The following is a 20,490-nucleotide window of genomic DNA, read 5'->3' on the forward strand; positions in this document are numbered from 1 at the left end:
CAGCTCCCACTTCTTCTTTTTCTGCACAGTGCTGGGCTCGGCCCAGCATTGTAGCAGTGTTTTAATTATTTATTTATTTATTTATTTGATGTTATTTATTTAGGTTTTTCCTTCTTAATTAATGCAAATAAATTATTTAGACATTAATTATTTTAATAATAATATATTCTTCAATATGATTAGTATTAATTGTAATTTGTATAATTAATGATTAATTAGGTATAAATATAAGTAATACTCATATTTATTTATTTATATCTCTATTAGATTAATATATAGATTTGTAAATTATAATTATCAAATTTATATACCAATATTTTTTTATGAGATACATTTTAAATAATTCTAATAATTTATTATACATTATTATTTTGTAACAAATAAGATAATGACTACATAGTCCCGAATTAATCAAGATATAATTTAATTATAATTAGGTTTTAATCTATATTTATATTTTATTTATAATAAAAATCTAGCCAATTATAAAATTAAGTAGAAATTCTAAAATCTAATAAATCATCATATTTTACTCGAACGGATTATAATGGGATAAACAACTAACTTTATGTTACTTAAACATTTTCAGATCCCGAACCCCTTATTTGAGACCCCGTGGACCTTGCTAGCGAGAAGTGTCACACGGTTGATGGGCGGATGTAAGGGATACGTGGTTTGTATCTTCTGATTAGTGTGAGTAGTCTTATCCCCTAGATTCCTTTCTCAAATTAGGTTATATTATATATTATGTACATGCATGTTTTGACCTCCAGCATGATTATATGACTTTATTTAGAGATGATTTCAGTCGAGCATACTTTATCATGCATTTGATTAGGCTGATCTGGGATATGAATACATTGGTGATATATAGAGATGATTGGAGATGATTATACTGTTCTGATTTTATACCGAGATGATCTCTAGCATAAGTGTGCATGTGATAGACTAGCAGGAGTATGCATGTGTTAACTATATAGTTGGAGACTACATTGCATTATTTTTCTCTTGATTCCTATTCCACCTAAATTCATGTTATGCATTGACTTGTTATCGTACTGGATATATACATGTGATTTGGCATTTAGAAGAAAAGCATGAAATGTGATTGATAGGATAGTTGATAGAAAGCGTGGGGATACCCGAGTAGGCGCTAGGGTTAGGGGTGCCTAGAGTGATGATTATGGTCGCTGATATGCGATATCTCGTGGCCCATGTCCGAGGTTAGTTGAGTCTGTGCGCACAGACAATCGGACACATATCGTTCGCCAGGGCATATGTGGCGAGTTATCCTCACGAGGCTTCTATCAACTATGTGGGGTGCCCGGTCTGGATGGATGTTGATACCCTTAGCGGATGGCAGGGTATGGTTATATTTGAGATACTCCTTGCGGATGGCAGAGTATGCTCGGAGCCTTCGGGCATGATATTGAGACCGGGTACCGGGTGTTGACTGTGCACAGTGGTCTAGTATGATGATATTATACCGAGATGTCGGTGATGATCGTGATGTTGAGAAATACATATGATTTCATTTTTATCTGACATACCTGATTATTGAGTGGTCAATATACATCATATATGGTTGCATTTGGTATCATAGCATGGTCATGGTCGGCATGCATCATGTGTCATATTTGATAGAGAGTTATGATGATCATATGACATGGAGATTTATTTATTCATTGTCGAGGATTGTATACTTTTATCAGTATGACATATTATCTACTTTTTATTTATGTATTATTGAGGATACATTCATATACTCATTCATGACATGATGTTGCTTTCTGATTCATATTATCCAGTACATGATTTACTCTCTGTTTGGCATCACTGATTCGGGGTAAGGTCTATTCACTGAGCATTTTGCTCATGACTCTCTTTATTTCTTTTCTAACCCCCTCAGATATGTGGTACGTGATAGCGACTTAAGAAGATATTTTAGAGTGATGATGAGGTGACCTATAGATGCGAGATGATATAGATAATAGTTTATATAAAAATTGAGTTGTACCAATATTTGATATTTGTACTCTTTTGTATTAGACGATGATTTGTATAATACAAGTCAAATCATAGTGCACTCTTGTAACAGTTGTTTAGTTGTATCTTGATAGTTTGTTGTGGCCTGTGTGAGTCCTGTTAGATTATGTAGCGGTCTAGTGTATATTATTATGAATTTTGATATTCATATGTTAACAGGTTTATTTGGTTAAGAGTATGATTTATTTGGTGATGGATTATGTGATCATGGATAGGTTAGTAGGTTTTATTTGATGATGTCATGATTATATGTGCACAGGAGAGTATCCATGTGTGACGGGCCCCGCCCGACCTGTCGCGTGCGTCGCGCGTGCCGTGTGGGCGCGTGGGCGTGCACGTGCCGTGCCGGGCGGGGGCGTTACACAGATAAAAATGAAATCATATGCATTTCTCAACATTACGATCATCACCGACATCTCGGTATAATATCATATACTAGACCACTGTGCACAGTCAACACCCGGTACCCGGTTACAACATCATGCCCGAAGGCTCAGAGCATACTCTGCCATCCGCAAGAAGTATCTCAAATATAACCATACCCTGCCATCCGCTAGGGTATCAAAATCTATCCAGACCGGGCACCCTTCTAGCTGATAGAAATCTCGTGAGGATAACTCGCCACATATGCCCTGGCGAACGGCATGTCTCCGAATGTCTGCTGCACATACAGACTAACGACCTCAGACGTAAGGCCAACAGGATCGCGACCATGTCGAGCGATCAATCATCCACCAAGCGCGTCCTAACCCTCGCGCCCACTCGGGTATCCTCACGCTTTCTATCAACTATCCTATCAATCACATTTCATGCTTTCCTTTTTGAATGACAAATCATATGCATATATCCAGTACAATAACAAGTCAATGCATAATAGGAATTTAGGTGGAATAGAAATCAAGAGCAAAATGATGTAATGCAAACTCCAACCATATATCTAACACATGCATACTCATACTAGTCTATCATATGCATACTCATGCTAGAGATCATCCCGGTATAAAATCAGAATAGTATAATCATCTCCAATCATCTCTATATATCACCAATGTATTCATATCCCAGATCAGCCTAATCAAATGCATGATAAAGTATGCTCGACTGAAATCATCTCTAAATAAAGTCATATAATCATGCTGGAGGTCAAAACATGCATGTACATAATATATAATATAACCTAATTTGAGAAAGGAATCTAGGGGATAACACTACTCACACTGATCAGAAGATACAAACCACGTATCCCTTACATCCGCCCATCAACCGTGTGACACTTCTCGCTAGCAAGATCCACGGGGTCTCAAATAAGGGGTTCGGGATCTGAAAATGTTTAAGTAACATAAAGTTAGTTGTTTATCCCATTATAATCCGTTCGAGTAAAATATGATGATTTATTAGATTTTAGAATTTCTACTTAATTTTATAATTGGCTAGATTTTTATTATAAATAAAATATAAATATAGATTAAAACCTAATTATAATTAAATTATATCTTGATTAATTCGGGACTATGTAGTCATTATCTTATTTGTTACAAAATAATAATGTATAATAAATTATTAGAATTATTTAAAATGTATCTCATAAAAATATTGGTATATAAATTTGATAATTATAATTTACAAATCTATATATTAATCTAATAGAGATATAAATAAATAAAAATGAGTATTACTTATATTTATACCTAATTAATCATTGATTATACAAATTACAATTAATACTAATCATATTGAAGAATATATTATCATTAAAATAATTAATGTCTAAATAATCTATTTGCATTAATTAAGAAGGAAAAACCTAACTAAATAATATCAAATAAATAAATAAATAATACACTGCTACAGCACTGTGCAGAAAAGAAGAAGTGAAAGCTGAGGAGGGAAGAGAAAAAAGAAAGAAAGAAAGAAAGAAAGAAAGAAAGAAGAAGAAGAAGAAGAAGAAGAAGAAGAAGAAGAAGAAGAAGAAGAAGAAGAAGAAGAAGAAGAAGAAGAAGAAGGGAGGAGGGGAGGGAGGTGCGGACCCGGCCTGCGGAGAGGGCACCGGCAGCTGGTGGCTAGCCAGCTGCCTGCCTCTCGCCGGCGGCTCGGCTCCGACGGGCCCGAGCCCAAGGTAAGAAAAAGAGAGAGAGAGAGAGAGATATATATATATATAGTGAGAGAGAGAGAGAAGAAGAGAGAAGAAGAGAGAGGAAGAGAGAGATCTCACCGGCGCTTGTGGAGGTGGCGGCGGCGGCGATAGTCCGGCCTCGGCGAGAGAGAGAGAGAGAGAGAGAGAAGAAGAGAAATTTAAAGAGAGAGAGGGAAGGCGGTGGGAGGTTGGCGGTGGTTGCGGCGGCGCTGGGGCCCGCCGCTGCCAGATGGCCGCAGCCGGTTGGCTGCGATGACGCGAGGGGGGGTGCGTGGCACCTCCCCCACACAGCCCCACTGCATGGGCACGAGGTCGGTCACACTGTGGCCGGCCACGTTGTGCCCATGCAAAAATTAATATTATATATATATATATATATTTGGGATTGGGTTGTTACATATGATTATTTAATAGTTGGCATGCATCATGCATCATCATTGATGTGACTAGCATCACTGGATCATGATTGTTATACATCATATTTTGTTATATTCGGTGATGTTATATTATAATTTTATCTTGAGATATATTTTTAGTTGAGGATATAATATGCTCATTCATGGGATAATATTAATTTTATTTATATATATGTTATCGAGGATACATATATACATACTCATACATGACATCATACTTCTTTCTGATTCATATAATCTAATACATAATTTACTCTTTGTTTGGCATCACTGATTCGGGGTAAGGTCTATTAACTGAGCCTTTAGCTCATGACTCTCTTCATTTCTTTTCTAACCCCTCTAAATATGTGGTACATGGTAGCGACTTGAGATAGCCTGAGAAGATATTTTAGAGTAAAGATGAGGTGAGCTATAAAAGTGAGACGGTATACATGATAGTTTATGTAGATATTGAGTTGTACTATTATTGCATATTTGTATTCCATTATATCAGACGATGAATTATATGTTAGATTATAGTGTACTCATGTATTAATGATTTTAGTTGTATTTCGATGGTTTATCGTGGCCTATGTGGGTCCTGTCAGGTTATGTAGTAATCTAGTGATATTATTATGGACTTGGATATTCATATGTTAATATATTTATTTGGTTAATAGTATAATTTATTTAATAATTAATTATATGATCACATGGTGTATTTGTGCGTGACGGGCCCTGCCCGTCCTGTCGCGTGCGCCACACGTGCCATGTGGGCTCGTGGGCGTATACGTACTCGTGCCGGGCGGTGGCGTTATAAAAAGATTACCTCCTTGGAACTTAGGGAACTCGAGCCTTGTCATTCTTCCGCGCATAGGATTGTCGCGTCCCATATCATACACAAGTTTAGGTCCAATAGCAGGAAGATGTAGAATTAGCACATCATTTTCTCGACGGTATATCGTTTTCTCGACGCCTCCGATCATCTCTCTCGTGGCGCTAATCAGGACCATCCCAATTCGGCTATCCCGCGCGTCTACCTCAACGCGGTTGGGATTTAGATATGGATGCGCCCACACCCCTTGGTAGATCATAAGGGCCTTGGTAAGGTCCTCTAGGGTTGTTGGGTAGTGGCAGCAAGGGTTCATTTTGAACAAGGGTTGCCCTAGCTCATGGTTGAGGCATCACTGTCGTAGTTGGATTTGTCGGTGCTAGAATTTCTGGCATACGCACGGTAGCTGCGAGGTTTCACAACTCCTCCCTCATGCCTCTCATCTCCACCTGCTGTGTTTGTTATAGATCTATCATTTGTTGGAAGAGGGAGACCAAGGTTGGATCCACATTAGGTGCTAAACCAGTTGGGGTCGCGCTCGTGCCCACATTCGTTCTACTTGCTGGCGTCAAGGGCATTGTAGGCTCAGTCTCCGTGGGTACCTCCATGGCGATGCGTTGATTGGCCATTGCTCTTGTGGTGGTCATAGGTCCGAGAACGGGTGGCTCTAATACCATTGATGTGATCTTGATTTCAATGGAGAATATTTGGGTATGAAGGAGAGTAGAAGAAGAGGAAGAAGAAGGCCTTTCCGAAGAGTCTAAGGGGATAGGCCAATTGAGGAGATTAGAGGCGGTGTTGCCATGGTAGGAGAGAACGAGAGAGAAGGAGAGGAGAAGATTTGAGGAAGAAACTTAATTCATTCAATAATCATCGTAAGGTTGCCTTCTACATATTTAGAGGCTAACCTAACAAGCAAAATAGTTAAAAGAAAGCCCCTACAAATAGTGTAGATTCGCCAATCGCGTTCGAATGCGCTAAATACGTTTTTTATATTTGCGAACTTATGCAGGCGTTCGATCGAGAGCGTTCGAAAGCAACTTCCCAACGTTCGAACGTGACCATCAGAAAAAAATTTATTCTAGAAAGAAAATAAAAGGAACTCAGTTCGAAATAACTAAGTCCAATCCCAGTCATATCACCCTCTCTCTTTCTCTCGTCTTCTTTTGGTTCGCCGGTGCTGCGATCTACGCTTGATCGAGCTATGGCTCACTACGCTGTGATATGGATCCAGGGAGGAAGAAATTTGGAAGAGGTAGATATCCATTCTGAGTTGTTTGTGTCATTGTCAATTTCTTTTAGTTAAGTTTTTCCCTAATATATTGGTAATTTATTTCAAAGTTTACTTTATTCTACAAACAAATTATAAAAGTTCAAAGATCTTAGATACTTAGGTACCAAGCAGATCATATTAAGCAAGACGCAGCATGTAGAAAAATTTGTAAAGTTAGTTTGGTACCAAGCAGATTATGATGATGCACTGCATTAGGATTGTGAGTTATACCTCTGATATTTGTTTTCTGACTGCTACTATATATTAGACACTTATTATGCTTTAATATTCTGACTTAAATGTATAAATTTAGCTGTAGGAATACTGTAAAAAGGAATCACAAAATTAGCTCTCTGTTGCTGTTTGAGATGCTTAGTTTTGACTCACTGATCCTTCTGTGTGCAGGTTATTGAGCTACCATGGCAGCCACAGGCCACAAGTTTTGATAATCCATTTGTTGTATTAAGAAGAGGCAGAAGATTCAATCTCTTATTTGCCAAATTGTTGTTCATTATCCTTTGAGTTTTTTAGAATTGATTGGAATTGCACGTTGGAAGGGAATACTCGAATAGTGAATTAAAAGAATGGACATTAGCTTCCTTATATGCACTACTCAGTCTATCCTTCTTTGTGGCCAATTCTTATCTTTTGCTCTATGAATTGCTCTTAAAGAGAAGTAGTATTTTTTTTTTTGTGAGTATTTTCTTTCATTATTTCTAACTGACTGGTTGACTGATTGACTGGTATGTTGCTAAATAGTTTTTTATTTTTAGTTTGTATTGTGACGACCTTCATATTTAAACATGCCACATTCTCTTGTTCATCTGAAACAATGATTCAGAATATAATGTTGAGTTGCTTGAAGTTTGGTGCTTCACTGTTTGTTTTTAATGTTGTTCTGGGTGGTGCTTACATTGTATTCTAATAAATTGGGATCTAGATGCTAAAAAGTTCACTCTCTGTGTCAATACATCGTAATTTGTTCCTCTTGCATGCAAATTATTTTGCAGTGTGCTAAATTAGATATACGCTATCCTCAAGTAGATGTAATATTATATGGCTACTTGAATATGCTCAAGAGTTCTTGTCCAATAACCTAGCTCCTTTCCTTTTTGTCTTATATTGAATTCTTGATGCTTATTGATGTCAACCTGACGAGAATAGATAGATGATCTTGTTGATATTTCAATTTATCCTATAGCAGGTGTTGAGGGTGGGCACCTCTAGTCTATGGGTTTCAAGGATATACCAAATACTTCGATAGTCCTACATGGGCTTCATGGCGTGCAGCTTGTGGGCAAATCATCATCTAGAAATAAAGAAACACTTCATAGTGATTCTGTGTTACGAACCAGCTTGATCCGATCTGAAACAATTCTGGATTGAATTGGGGATGTGACTTTCGAAGGAAGTTGCGAATGATCTAGCTATTGGATCTCCTTAAATTTTGGATATGTTGTCGCCCTTGAAAAGAGTTTTCCAACGAATCTAAGATCGTAGGATTTGGATGGTTAGATTTTGAGATATCGAGCGAACAGTGGCCGAAGGTCAGATAAACCCTAGCTTGATAGCCCTTCAATGGCTAGATAGGTGCTACGTTAATTACTTAGTGTGAAGAGGCCGACCAAAGACTTAAGCGATGGAAGGAAAAAGGTGGGAGAGGGGCGTCAATAGCTAGAGATAGTTAAGAGAAAGATAAAGGCACAATGCCAATTTCAATTATCAGATTATACTTTAATTAGGGTTTTCTCTACATATTTATAGAGGCTCATCCTAAGAACCCAAACAACTAAATTAAAACCCTAACAAACCAACTAAACTAGTCTTCCTTATCTTCTCGGATTAACTCTTCGTTTCGCTGCAAATAGATTTTGAATCTAGAAAAGTCGTGAATACCAAAGTTATAGATCTGGAGGTTGGCGATCTTATCCAATTAGTTTGATATTATTCGGATGTCCGTGGAATATTCTATAAATATTTTTCTGAAATTGCATAGAGTTAGATTTAGCTAATTAAATAAAATCTTAACCTACTAAAGCTCTAACTAAACTAAATAGCCAATAAGATAACTAGACTCAATCCATTAAACCTAATATCTTTCGAGGTGATCCAATCTAGTCTGAATCGCATCATTCTGCTCCGTCATCTTATCAAGGATCAGAATTTAGCAGAACAAGCCAAGGATTGCTAATCCAGTGAGTTGCTGAGCTGGGCAGATTACACAATTATTGCTGCAACAACACTTGTGAGTAGGAGGTCCTTCATGTTGCATTCTACTTTCTCGTGAAGTGGTTTGTAATATGAGACATTTGAATTTTTTTTTTTCTACATACAATGTCTGTCGAAAGCACTTCGAGATGAGAACCCGAAACTACTGATGGCAGCATCAACCTTGCTTTTGCCATTTCAACCTTTGATAGTTTCAGCTGTCCACACTGGAATGATGGAGGCAAGTCATTCAAAAGATTGCTAAACTGTTCTTCTATTTTGGTGTAATTCACCCTAATATTATTTGAGTTATACATGGTCCTTGGCTTGTGTCAGTAGATGAAAAACTTATTCTTTCATAATCGTTTTTTCCAAATGTTTGGTATGATAAATGAAAAACTCTCTTTTCCTTCATCATGTTTTGTTCTATAAAATGAATTTGTGTATAGATAGTATTGTCTCTGTCCTCGTCAAACAACCTATTTTCCCGCCAAATTTTACTTGTTGGAAGTAGAAAATCTGTATATACCTTTGGGTTTTTTCTTCTATTTATTTATTTTTCCAGGTTAATTGTTAATTGACCAGCTTTTCTCGCTTGTTTCTTCAGGTAGCCTTAGCGAAATAAAGCGTTGACCAAACCAGAGCTCAGGATGGCATACAATCTGCATACAGTGTCTTCTTTGATGGGAACTGCACTATTTATTGCAGACAAATTTTGGATGTGTTCTATCTTTAATAATCCCAGATTATCTAAACGAATGATTTTAGCTATGACATAATATTAATTTTTTTAGATGATTTTTAATGTATGTATACTTCATAAACATTTGTACTTCCCTTTGGAAAGTCAATATAGATATTATTTGTGAACTTGTTGTTTATAGGGTTGTTTTTGTTATATATATAATTTTATTATTATTTGTAGAAAATAATGCTATATTTGATTGTACTATATTATAGAATATTTGAATTTAACATAATTATAGTGCCATAAAGAATTAAATAGATAATAAAATTAAGTTAATCTATTTTATCAGTATTTTTGGAAATGTCATTAAAACTTGTAAAGCCAAACAAGAGCTACACCGGCATTTCTATAATTGCCACTAAAGTTTTACCGGCATTTAAGATAATGTCACTAATTATTGGTTATTTACTGGCATTTGACCAAATGCCCACGAATTACATCTACACCAATATTTATAAATGCCGCTATACATTTTACCGGTAATTATTAAAATGCCACTAAATGTTAAGGCATTTACCCCAACACCAACACGACTTTAAACGACATTTTATAAAATGCCGGTATTAATTTATAATGGCATTTTGAAAACTTTTAATAGCATTTCCTGACTGTCGGTATAGCCTAAATTTCTTGTAGTGAGTTCTGTTTTCAATAAGTGCTCACCAAGTGTTCAATGAAATTTCACTATGTTCAACCCGCAATTTCAACAACACTATTTAAAGATTTTGTTCATCAAATATTCAATGAAATACCTGAGTAAGTTCTCTCTTAACAAGGATGGATATCACTTTCATTCACTCTTAGTATGTTCTCTCTCAAAGTTAAATTTGTTAGATCAACCTAATTAGGAGAATAGGTATTGGCTCTTCGAGAGAGATGGCCTCCACCTCCTAAGAGAGTCTTACCCCATTTTATGATTGCAGTATCTCTCTGGCACATCTGGTTGCACCACAATGCTGTGGCCCTTTAATAGTTCTCATGAAATAGTATGCTCGACTTAGGAGCCAATTCACCTCTGCTCTTGTCGACGAAACAGTCACCCTTTGTAAAGCTCTCATCTCTATAGTAATCGTCACATCAGTGCGGTGGATTTCATGCTTCTCATCAACTCAGTTAAAGGTTTGCACAAAGCTCCCTAGTCCATTGCTCTCCGGATTGAGAATTGTAATTTTCTTCTTTTTTCTATCTTATTTGTAACGATCTCTCATATATACCTTAAGCAAATTGCCACGATGATTGGTTTGCCTACACGGGCTGTACTTTAGGTTATAGATGTACTTAGGAACGGGCTTTCCTCAAACATCTTTCTTCTTTTTTTTTTGTTGCTTTGTTGATGTTGGTGGATTCTTTTGTACTCGTGATAATTGAGTAATGTATTTTTAATTTCTAAAAAAAGGAGAATAGAGCGATTCATTAATCACTTTATAATATAATACTATATTAATTGCTTTCTATGATAATTTTGCAGCCCATTTTTTCGATAGAATGACTGTGAGATTGGCGGAGTGCTGATTCGAGACAATCTACTTGTTGGCTATTAAAGGAGCAGCGCGGAGAAAGAGGCACATAAGGAAAGAATCGACATTAGCATCACACTCCCGAAGAAGTAAAGAAGGCATTTTCTTCTGCAGGGGTGGTAGGTGGGGTCCGAAAGGCAAGGTTTAGGTTCAATTATTCTCCCCATGCAGCGATAGCCGAATAAGAATTGCTCACTTGAGATAACCATTTCCCTGTTATAGTAATTTTGAAGATACTTTAAACAGTACAATGCACACTACCCGTTTAAACCGTCATTATATTGAATCCAAAAAAAGAAACACGTCATCATCTATTAATAGAAAGCAACTACAAATCTAAGCAGCCAATGACACGTCAGTTGACTGGATTGATAGTGAAAGCCAAGAGACTGGTTAGGTTAACAAAAAAATATTAAGTTATCAAATAAGAAAAGTTCCATGTAATACTCGTGTCAAGCCAAATTTATCTACCTCCACACAAAATAATAATAAATAAATAACGAGCAGAAGTGCAGAACCATCCCCTTCATTTTCAAAGCTAACGAAGAAAACAAAAAGAAAAAAGAAAAAAGAAAAAAATTATTTCCCTTCTTCCACACGATAGTAGAAACCAATCTAAAGAGGGAAGAGGGAAGAGAGAGAGAGAGAGAGAGAGAGAGAGAGAGAGAGAGATGGGGGATTTGGATTCCCTCTTGGATGAGGCGGCGCGGATAGCGGAGCAGGCACGTGAGCTCCGCGACGCCGCCGCCGCGCTAATCTCGAGGACGTGGAACGAGGAGCAAGTCCTTCGGCAACGAGCCCTCGCCCTCGAATCCGACCTCCGTCGACTCCAATCCACCGTTGACTCCTCCGCCACGAATCGCGGCGCGGCCGCTGTCGATTCCAAGCTCGCCGACAAGGTCGGTGGATCTCGTTCCCCTTTCTTCCGTTCCAATGTCGTTAAATTGTCTTTCCTTTAAACAGATTGATGAGGAGTTATATCGAGCAAGGTGTTTGATTAGTGATGGCGATGTGGCTTCGCTTCTTCCAAGCAAGGATCATGGTAAGTTTATATTTTAGAATGCTTAAATTGATTACCTAATTTTATTTTGTTTGATTTGCTGGGGTTGTTAGGCCGGTTCATGAAGATGTTTCTTGGCCCCGTGAATGTGCGGGCGATGAGGAAGGAGGTGCAATTGAAAGTGAAGGAAGAGTATAACAACTACAGGGTATGCTGCTCTATTTGTTTTTGAAATGTTATAAATATTAAGTAGGGGAGAGAAGAAATTTTTTGCAATATTTATGCTTGGAACCTGAACAATTCAAGTTGATTTACTACATGAGAAATTAAATAGAAGAAGAATTGCTGTTGTATTCTGCTGACAATTTTAATTTTCTTATTGGCAGGATAGAACAGCCTTTTTGTTTCTTCTGTTTCCATCCACTCTGCTTCTTTTGAAGTGGTGGATTTGGGAGGGTTGCTTTCCAGCATTGCCAGTTCAGTTATACCAGGTGATCTTGTATTCAATTTTTGTTTACCGTTTGTACTTTGCACGGTGTCATTCTTGAGAAAACTTCATAGTAGAATATTTATCATTTTATCTTTTTCAGGTGTGGTTATTATTTCTATACACAAGTCTAGCTTTGAGAGAGAACATACTGAGAGTGAATGGAAGTGATATCCGTCCTTGGTAAGATTATTTACACTGTTCATTTCATTTTTATGTTTTCTATCACATACTCTTGCTATGCCTAACCCTAACAATGATTGGTGAAATCATCTTTTTTATGATTAAATTGAATGGCTGATGTATGCTCAATATATCTGGAAATCGTGTTATGAAAGAAGTTAATTACTGTCATGTATGTTCCTTTACCAATGCTAGTTATAACTTATACATATGTAACCATGGATTAGATGGAGAGGTCCACATAAGGTTTGAAGAGTGATGAATATAATATAGATCCTAGATGAATTATTCTCCATGCAATGGCATCAACATCGTAGGATTGTGCCTAACTGGAAATATTAGTGGATGAGAAATGATACTGTTATAGCTATATTAAATTAACTAGTTCGATTATTTTGGATACTAGTGAATTTTATCATATGAGCCAATGTTCTTTTACTCTTTGTTCTGTCTGATTAAGTGTAGAAAGCCTCATCAACCACATGTTGTTTAGTCATTGTTTAAGAAGAGGGACACAATTTGAGTTGTTATGCAGCTCATGAGTTACGCAATCCCAAAGTAGTTAAATAAATGTGTTGCTTTCCCAGTTAAAAATATCTTGCTTGATAAGTTACTAAATTACTATGGCAATGTAATCTCATGAAGGACAAATATCCACATATGATATATGTGATTTTCACTCTTTCTCCTGTTATGGAGTACCAAAGAGGAGCTATTGATCGTGTGAAGGTTCTATTTCTGTCTTAATTTGATGACTTTGCTAAAGTTATTATCTTGTCTCGTTTGATGGATGATGAAGATCTTGTGGAAGAGACATGAAGGGCTCTTTTTGGATTATCTAACTATTAAAATATCAGGAGCATTTTAGGTACAAATATTAGATGACTGAGAATAATGAACTGGCCCTAAAACCTTAAAATAATGTTTTTGTGATTCACAATGTTGATATCGTTTATTCATGTTTGTTGTTACCAACGATGGCTGTGCTGACCGGCACAGGGCGTGTTGGCAGCGTACCGTCACGTGGCATGAGGAGTGCCGCACGACACACCTCCTAGCAGCACTTTATTGAAAACTCTTTGTCGTTGTTGTTTGCTGCCGACCTCGCCGTTGCCATCATGCCCGAGGTTGCCGATCGCAACGCGGATGCCTTAGCGTTTGCTAGTTCAAGGAAGAAGACGACCCGACTGGGCGACGACGAAGCGCTACTAGTCTTCCTCCTCTTTTTCTCTCCCTCTCTTGCAGCACTGTCAGCAAGTGTTGCGGCACATGCTGTGACATACGTGCCGACCACCGGTCGGCACGGTCTGTGCCATGGCACGGCCATCCATAGTTGTTACTACGTACTTTACACACTATCTTTTAGGTGATCTATATGTAGAACTAAAAGTTGAGAGTTTCTTGCTGATGGTCCAAATAAGGAATCTAAATTTTAAGACTCTAGTTCAATCTACTAAGACGAATGCTTAGCAAGTACTTGAATTTAAGGTTGCTTTCAGGTTCTGCTGGCCTCATCTCCTAGAGGCCTCCTATCAGCCCCCAAACACTTGAGGTCAATTACCCTTCAGATCATCTGGGGACATGAAGCATCCAGGAGGCTTCCTGCGGTTCTTAGAGGCCTCATAGAGCCTTATGCCTCCGCAGAAGGCCCTAAGAAGGCCTTGTTTTTAAGGGCTTTGGCACTGTAAGAACTGGCCAAAAGACTGCACTATAACATGCAGGATTCATGTGATTGGTTGAAGAAAGCTCCCTTTTTTCTTCCCAGCACAAGCTGATAAAACCTTTTTCAAGTTTGACTCATTATCTTGTGTGGATGTTGTTATTCCTTACACATGGCATTATAGGAGCATGATTTGCAGTAATCATTCATGTTGCTGATTTACTTTAATTTCTTAACTTACTTTTAACAAGTTTTATTCCCATTTCCAATTTTTTGTACATCATATTTTGCTTTATTTGGACAGGTGGATATACCATCACTACTTTGCTATGTTGATGGCCCTTGTAAGCTTGACATGGGAGATAAAGGGGCAACCTGATTGTCCGAATAAGCAGGTACTTGCTTTCTTGTTTCAAACTCATTATACAGGTCCCCTTTTCTCTAATCTATGGAACTTTTCACAGAAAGGGGTACAATTGTTTTTGGCATGGGCTATAATGCAAGGTGTCGCAATGCTTTTACAAAATAGATATCAGCGTCAAAGATTGTATACTCGCATTGCTTTGGGAAAGGTAATGTGCTACAATATAATTTTTTTTATCTATGTAGAGCAATCAAGTCTTTCCTTCGTAGACCATGTAGATACCCATTAAAAGACAAGTTTTCCCTTGGACTCTAGTTATTATGAGATACTCAGATTTGAGTTATTCTACGTAATTATCTGGCTGTGTTCTTATTAATGCCAGAACAACTGTTGGCCCACTTGATGATTAATTTTCCAGAGCTCCTAAGGCTGGTTGAACAGAGGTGTTTTGTTGGTTGTTTATTTGGGGGAATCTGATTAGAATAGTTCATCCAATACTACATATTTACAGTTGCAATGTGCCTACTACCTATGAATCATGGGCATGGATATGGGATATGGAAATGAAATGACATGGACGGTCCAGTAGGCCCAATCAAACAATTCCTGATAGGGATACAGCTATATATTTCTATATGCATGTATAATGCTTATACATATGTATTAATATGTATCATCTTCCATTTGTTTGATAGATTCGAATAAACTGCCAAGCATCTATGATCTATTTGATTCACAAAAATATTTTTGGTGTGCATACGAAAATCACCAATAATACTAGATGTAGTAAAAGATGGTTTATATGAAGTCATATATATTATGAATAAGATAAGATCCAAAAATAGGTGATTATAATCTATAGTGATGTATAATTATATATTGTCATTAAAGAAATTCATTCTCATCATTGTTTTAAGAATATGGACATTTGAAAGTTGAAACAAATATCTAAAATGCATCATGTCCTATATAACACTAATACGTACCAACTAGTGTATTTTATCTGTGGTTGGTGCATGCTTACATGTTGAACCATCATTAGTTTTGTAAACCCAATTTTTATATCCATGCTTAGTAGATCATGTGCATGCATTAGATGTTCATTTTTCATGTTGTATAACCATAAAATTGAGTATTGACAAATCATTTGGGATATCCAAACATGATGGGGAAGATGATCCTAACTTTGCATATACTATTTTCCTAAGTCATAAAGGGGAAAATGTGATGGAGGATAACCTGAAATGAGTAAGTGCTTGGTTAAGCAATTAAGAAGCAAATAGAAATTAGAGGTTGCAGATTTTGAAAATTTCCTGATGTAATTCTACTAACAACAATTTAAGGACTGCAGCATGTGAGCATGCTGCAATCCTGTTCAAATAACAACCATTGTCTTGGCAAAGAGGAAGGAAGAAGAGGGATGACGGTGAACAGTCGAAATGAAGAGGAAAGGGAGATGATGAAGCAATGGCAGAAAAAGAGGGGAGGTGGAGGAAAGGAAGGAAAGAGTGGGAGAGGAGGAGATGTAGAGGATAAATGACCACCGTCATAATTTTTCTTTTGAGATGAAAGTGTTGAACTTATTTTTAAGGTTCCAGAATTATGCCTAATTACTGCTCTACTTCACTTTCTATCTATACCATTTTCATCATTTAAAGATGAACTCATTATGTCTTGGCTTGCTAAGTAGCTCAGTATGACTATTTATTTTGTGCTTTGCAAAGAAATAAATTCTTTCAAAAGAAAAAAAAAAGTCTGCAAAGAAATAAAAACACAACAAAACAAAACCATCTCACAACGCTGTAGGAAAACTCAGTTTTGGCCACATTAACAACTACCAGTCAAATGCCAAAGATCTTTGGTCAGAACTTGATAATTTTGCCAAAACATCTAACAATATGGGTTTTAGATTGGTTCCGCCTGAAACTAAAGTAGTTAGTTGAAGCCTTACACAGAGACACAATATGAACCATTAGATTGTGCACATGTGAATCCTAGATCTGGTCTACAATGTGAACCAAAAATGGCTGGAAGAAACTTGAGGAACACAGAAAGTAAGAACTCACACCAAAATGCCCATTTTTTGACATTTTATTCATGAACTCTATGTTGAGACAGAAGAATGAAGGTGGATGTTTAACTTTAACACTTCTTTTTGGTTCATCATGCACAGTAATTTGAGGGAAGATGGAAGGTGTTTATTAGAAACCATAGCTTTTTCTCTGACCCATGCTTTCTATACAGGCACATGTAGCAAAGCTCTAATGCTGCATGAATCCATCCAAGACCTTCTCTTCATGGGCCAAGTTTTATATGCATGCACTTGTATGACCGTGGACAAAGTTCTAACACTGTGAACCACTTATCCACCTTCAGTACAGGTCTACCCTAAATTTAGATGAGGCCGATTTAAAATGTGAACTGAGTGGTTCATGCAGCTTGTAGACAGTGCCTTCATGAGTAAATATGAAGCTTGCCTTTTCTTGATACATATGGGCTTCTATTGGCTGCTAGAATATAAAACCTTCTTTGAGAATTTGAACCTATATTCATGCTACAATCACATTTTAACTGTGTTACTTGTTAGAGATCATGTGGCTGTCTGAATAGAAAATATAACTATCCTAGTTGGTTTGATGGTATGAGCTTCATTGGCAATATAGTGGTTGATAATGCATCTGATTGATATTGTTACAACTTACAAGATAAAAAAGGCGGTGTCAGCCTAAACTGGATATTAGATGATAGATATTTTCAACTTCCCAAAATTTATCTACAGTGTGCCAAGTAATGTTTGATCATGATAACCATACTACTAGCATTCTTTCTGATTAGTTGTTGAAACAATATAGAAAAAAAGAAGTTTGACTGTTTTTGACTCAGAGGCTCAAATGTAAGTCATTGCAGCACATTTGTCATGTTTTGAGGTTTCCTTAATCGCATGCTTAGTGTTTCTTCACTATCCGGCTAGCTCATCTTGCATATTGTAACTATGCTCGTCAATCGTTTATAAACATTCATCTCATGAACATGTTATTTCTCGGTTAATTTCCTCTTGCTTTCTACAGGCCAAAAGAATGGATGTTGTGTGGGGAGAAACTGCTGGCGTTCAAGGTCAATTGTGGCTTTTGTACCCCATCCTTTTCATTTTGCAGGTATCAGAAACTTATACCCTTGGGCATGTCATTAAAGTTAGTATGCATTCAACCAAAGACCCCAAGAGTTTTAAAACATAAATACAATGCCATTTAACAGAATGTGAGCTTAGATCCTATTACCATGGTAACCCACATGTTGACAAATGCATTCCAGTATTAAGGTCTTGTTGGTTACAATATAGCTTTAAGTGCTGGATTTATCATTTTCCTCTTTAGCATATCTAGAAGAATGACCTTCCTCAAGTATGTTTGTTTAGTTTCTGAATACAAAATGCTGGGCATCTGCAACTGTGAATTATTGGTTTCAGGGTTTCGAGGCATTTGTCGGAATCCTACTTCTTCGGATAGCTTTTGTTGGTGTCATCCATGAATGGCAGGCAAGAAAATCTATTGGGCTTTTAACTGTGATGATAAAAGATTCTTACCAGCATATTGTTACTCTACAATCAGATTGCAATGGCGATCTTAAGATCTAGAGCTTTGTCATCTTACTTTTGCAGGTTGTAGTTTGTGGAATCTTGCTTGTTGTGATGGCAGTTGGTAATTTTGTCAACACAGTGCAGACACTGATGACAAAGTTCAGAGTCAAAGCAAAGATGAAGAGAACTAAGAGCAAACAGGATTTCGATCAAGGCACTTCTCAAACAAGTTCGTCAACAACTTACTCAAAATCAACCAAGGCATCATGATGGAGGAAACAATCTCATTTCTTCAGGTAGTCCAAATCCTGCAATGTCTATCATCTTTGTAAAGCATTAATTTTGTTTGTAATAGTTCTCTATATGATTCCTAACTACGTTCTGTAAGGTAATGGGTGATTTATAAATGGGTCTCTTTTTTGCTGTGTTTTGTTCTTTCCTTTCTTGAAGCTGTTACAACTGCATGCTGAATTTGATACCTGAACCAAGGTCAGAGCTAACAAAAGTTGGCGATCTTGAGCTGTTCACCGTGGTAGGCCATTAACATTGATGATCAACCTAAACTGACATCTTGGTTAATACCATTGTACATTTTCCACAGGAAATTTGACATTTATACTAGTATCTTTGATTACTTATCCAAGAAAATACGATGCATTACTGGGTTGTTTATTCCTCCTAGATTTAAGCAAGTCAGTAAGTTTCCATTACCAAGAATTGGCCGCTTCTTTGTCAAGTATTAACTGAACCAATGTGAGAATAAAAACGGTGACCCTGCCATGATAATGGACCAATTTTTTATCGGAATTAGGACAGGATAGTCCACAAGATGATCAGACTTCATGATGCTAATTGACATTATTGATTTCAATCGATCTACTTCTATTTTCATAAGAAGTGCACGTTATAGTAATAACTTCAAGGAGGGGTTTGGATTCGGTGAGGACGATTTCATGCAGGTTAATCTAAATATATTATTAAATGCACACAAATATATTGATTACGTTCATCCTACTGCATTGATGACATCCACTCAAATCCTACGGCCGGCCCATATATTGGTTTTGTGATTTTAGAACGCTAGAGAGAGTTTCCATCTTTATTACGCTGACAGTGCCATTGGCCATCATTCATTTCTAAGAACTTTGATATGCGTGTGTGGTTTAGGTTTTTCTTAGTCCTTGGTGGCTAAGAGTAGCTTTACTTTTGCTTATTTTATTTTATTTTTATTTTTATTTTTATTTTTTGCTAAAGACAATATTTTCAAAGCCATATTATACAGTTTGACTTTAGTCGTAAAATCCATAGTATGATACTTGCATTGGTGTTGAACATTGATGATTTATATATGTTCATTGGAATGGCTATAAATCGTTCCTATGCATGAATCCGAGAGTTTTTTGTATCACCTATAAACGCAATTATGATGGGTTATAGGGCATTAACAAAGGGGCATACGAGAAAGAACATATTTATTGTATTGAAATATCAAGAGGAAATTAGAGACTTAAAAACACTTATATTTTTTACATCTTTACTAACGGATTGAAATTTCGTATCACTCGTGAATATAGGTATATCGCTAAACTATATAAATCTCTTTTCTTATTCTCTCTTCTTTGTGGTTTGCATATCTTTAGTATTCTTGTTTGTCAGTCACAGTCTTCGTAGAGATGATCGGATCGTCATTATTGACATCGCCTAACCCAGGAGCACAAGTATTACGACCCTTGCGACCTCTCTTGGGGACCTAGATTCATAGGCCAAAGGAGTCCAACGGAGGAGCCTCATGAGGCACGGTCAGCCGAGCTTGACTAGAAAGATCCGAGGCTAGGGCAGTCGCTGTTGAAGAACTTTCTTCCGATTTCCAACACGAGCTTAGGCCTATGCAATTATTATGGTCATTTCAACCACATCAAAAACAGATCACACAGATATTTTCGTAGGACATGGCTTGGATCACCTTTCCCCCTTCAGGTTCGATCTGCGTAGATTGTTTAAGAGGGTTAATTAAATTGATCTCAATATCCGGGCAAACTTACCTCTAGTCCTGAACTTAGTATAGG

At 37.0% G+C, this 20,490-nt stretch overlaps 1 protein-coding gene across 2 annotated transcripts; it reads left to right on the forward strand.

Moving 5' to 3' along the window:
- The first annotated feature begins 11,733 nt into the window (after positions 1–11,733).
- Positions 11,734–18,859, forward strand: LOC140775302 (uncharacterized). 2 transcript variants are annotated; one of them, XM_073118523.1, is made up of 10 exons: positions 11,735–12,052; positions 12,117–12,195; positions 12,267–12,361; positions 12,540–12,644; positions 12,744–12,823; positions 14,788–14,878; positions 14,948–15,055; positions 17,916–18,002; positions 18,314–18,382; positions 18,506–18,859. In XM_073118523.1, exons 1-10 carry the CDS (start codon positions 11,825–11,827, stop codon positions 18,692–18,694), a joined length of 1,131 nt encoding a protein of 376 aa, XP_072974624.1. In that variant the 5' UTR covers positions 11,735–11,824; the 3' UTR covers positions 18,695–18,859. The 2 variants fall into 2 exon arrangements, with proteins under 2 accessions (XP_072974614.1, XP_072974624.1); XM_073118513.1 differs by having other exon boundaries at positions 11,734–12,052; positions 14,788–15,055.
- Positions 18,860–20,490: the final 1,631 nt, after the last annotated feature.

The sequence above is a fragment of the Typha angustifolia genome, chromosome 2 (genome assembly GCF_048772165.1).
Source record: "Typha angustifolia cultivar Huaian chromosome 2, ASM4877216v1, whole genome shotgun sequence".
Taxonomy (NCBI): Eukaryota; Viridiplantae; Streptophyta; class Magnoliopsida; order Poales; family Typhaceae; genus Typha; species Typha angustifolia.

Bases quoted from the DNA above. Each gene is read 5' to 3' on its own strand.
- LOC140775302 (XM_073118513.1), top strand. From the start codon at position 11,825: ATGGGGGATTTGGATTCCCTCTTGGATGAGGCGGCGCGGATAGCGGAG. The intron at 12,196-12,266 runs GTAAGTTTATAT...TGGGGTTGTTAG, and splicing joins TCTTCCAAGCAAGGATCATG to GCCGGTTCATGAAGATGTTT. The intron at 18,003-18,313 runs GTATCAGAAACT...TATTGGTTTCAG, and splicing joins CCATCCTTTTCATTTTGCAG to GGTTTCGAGGCATTTGTCGG.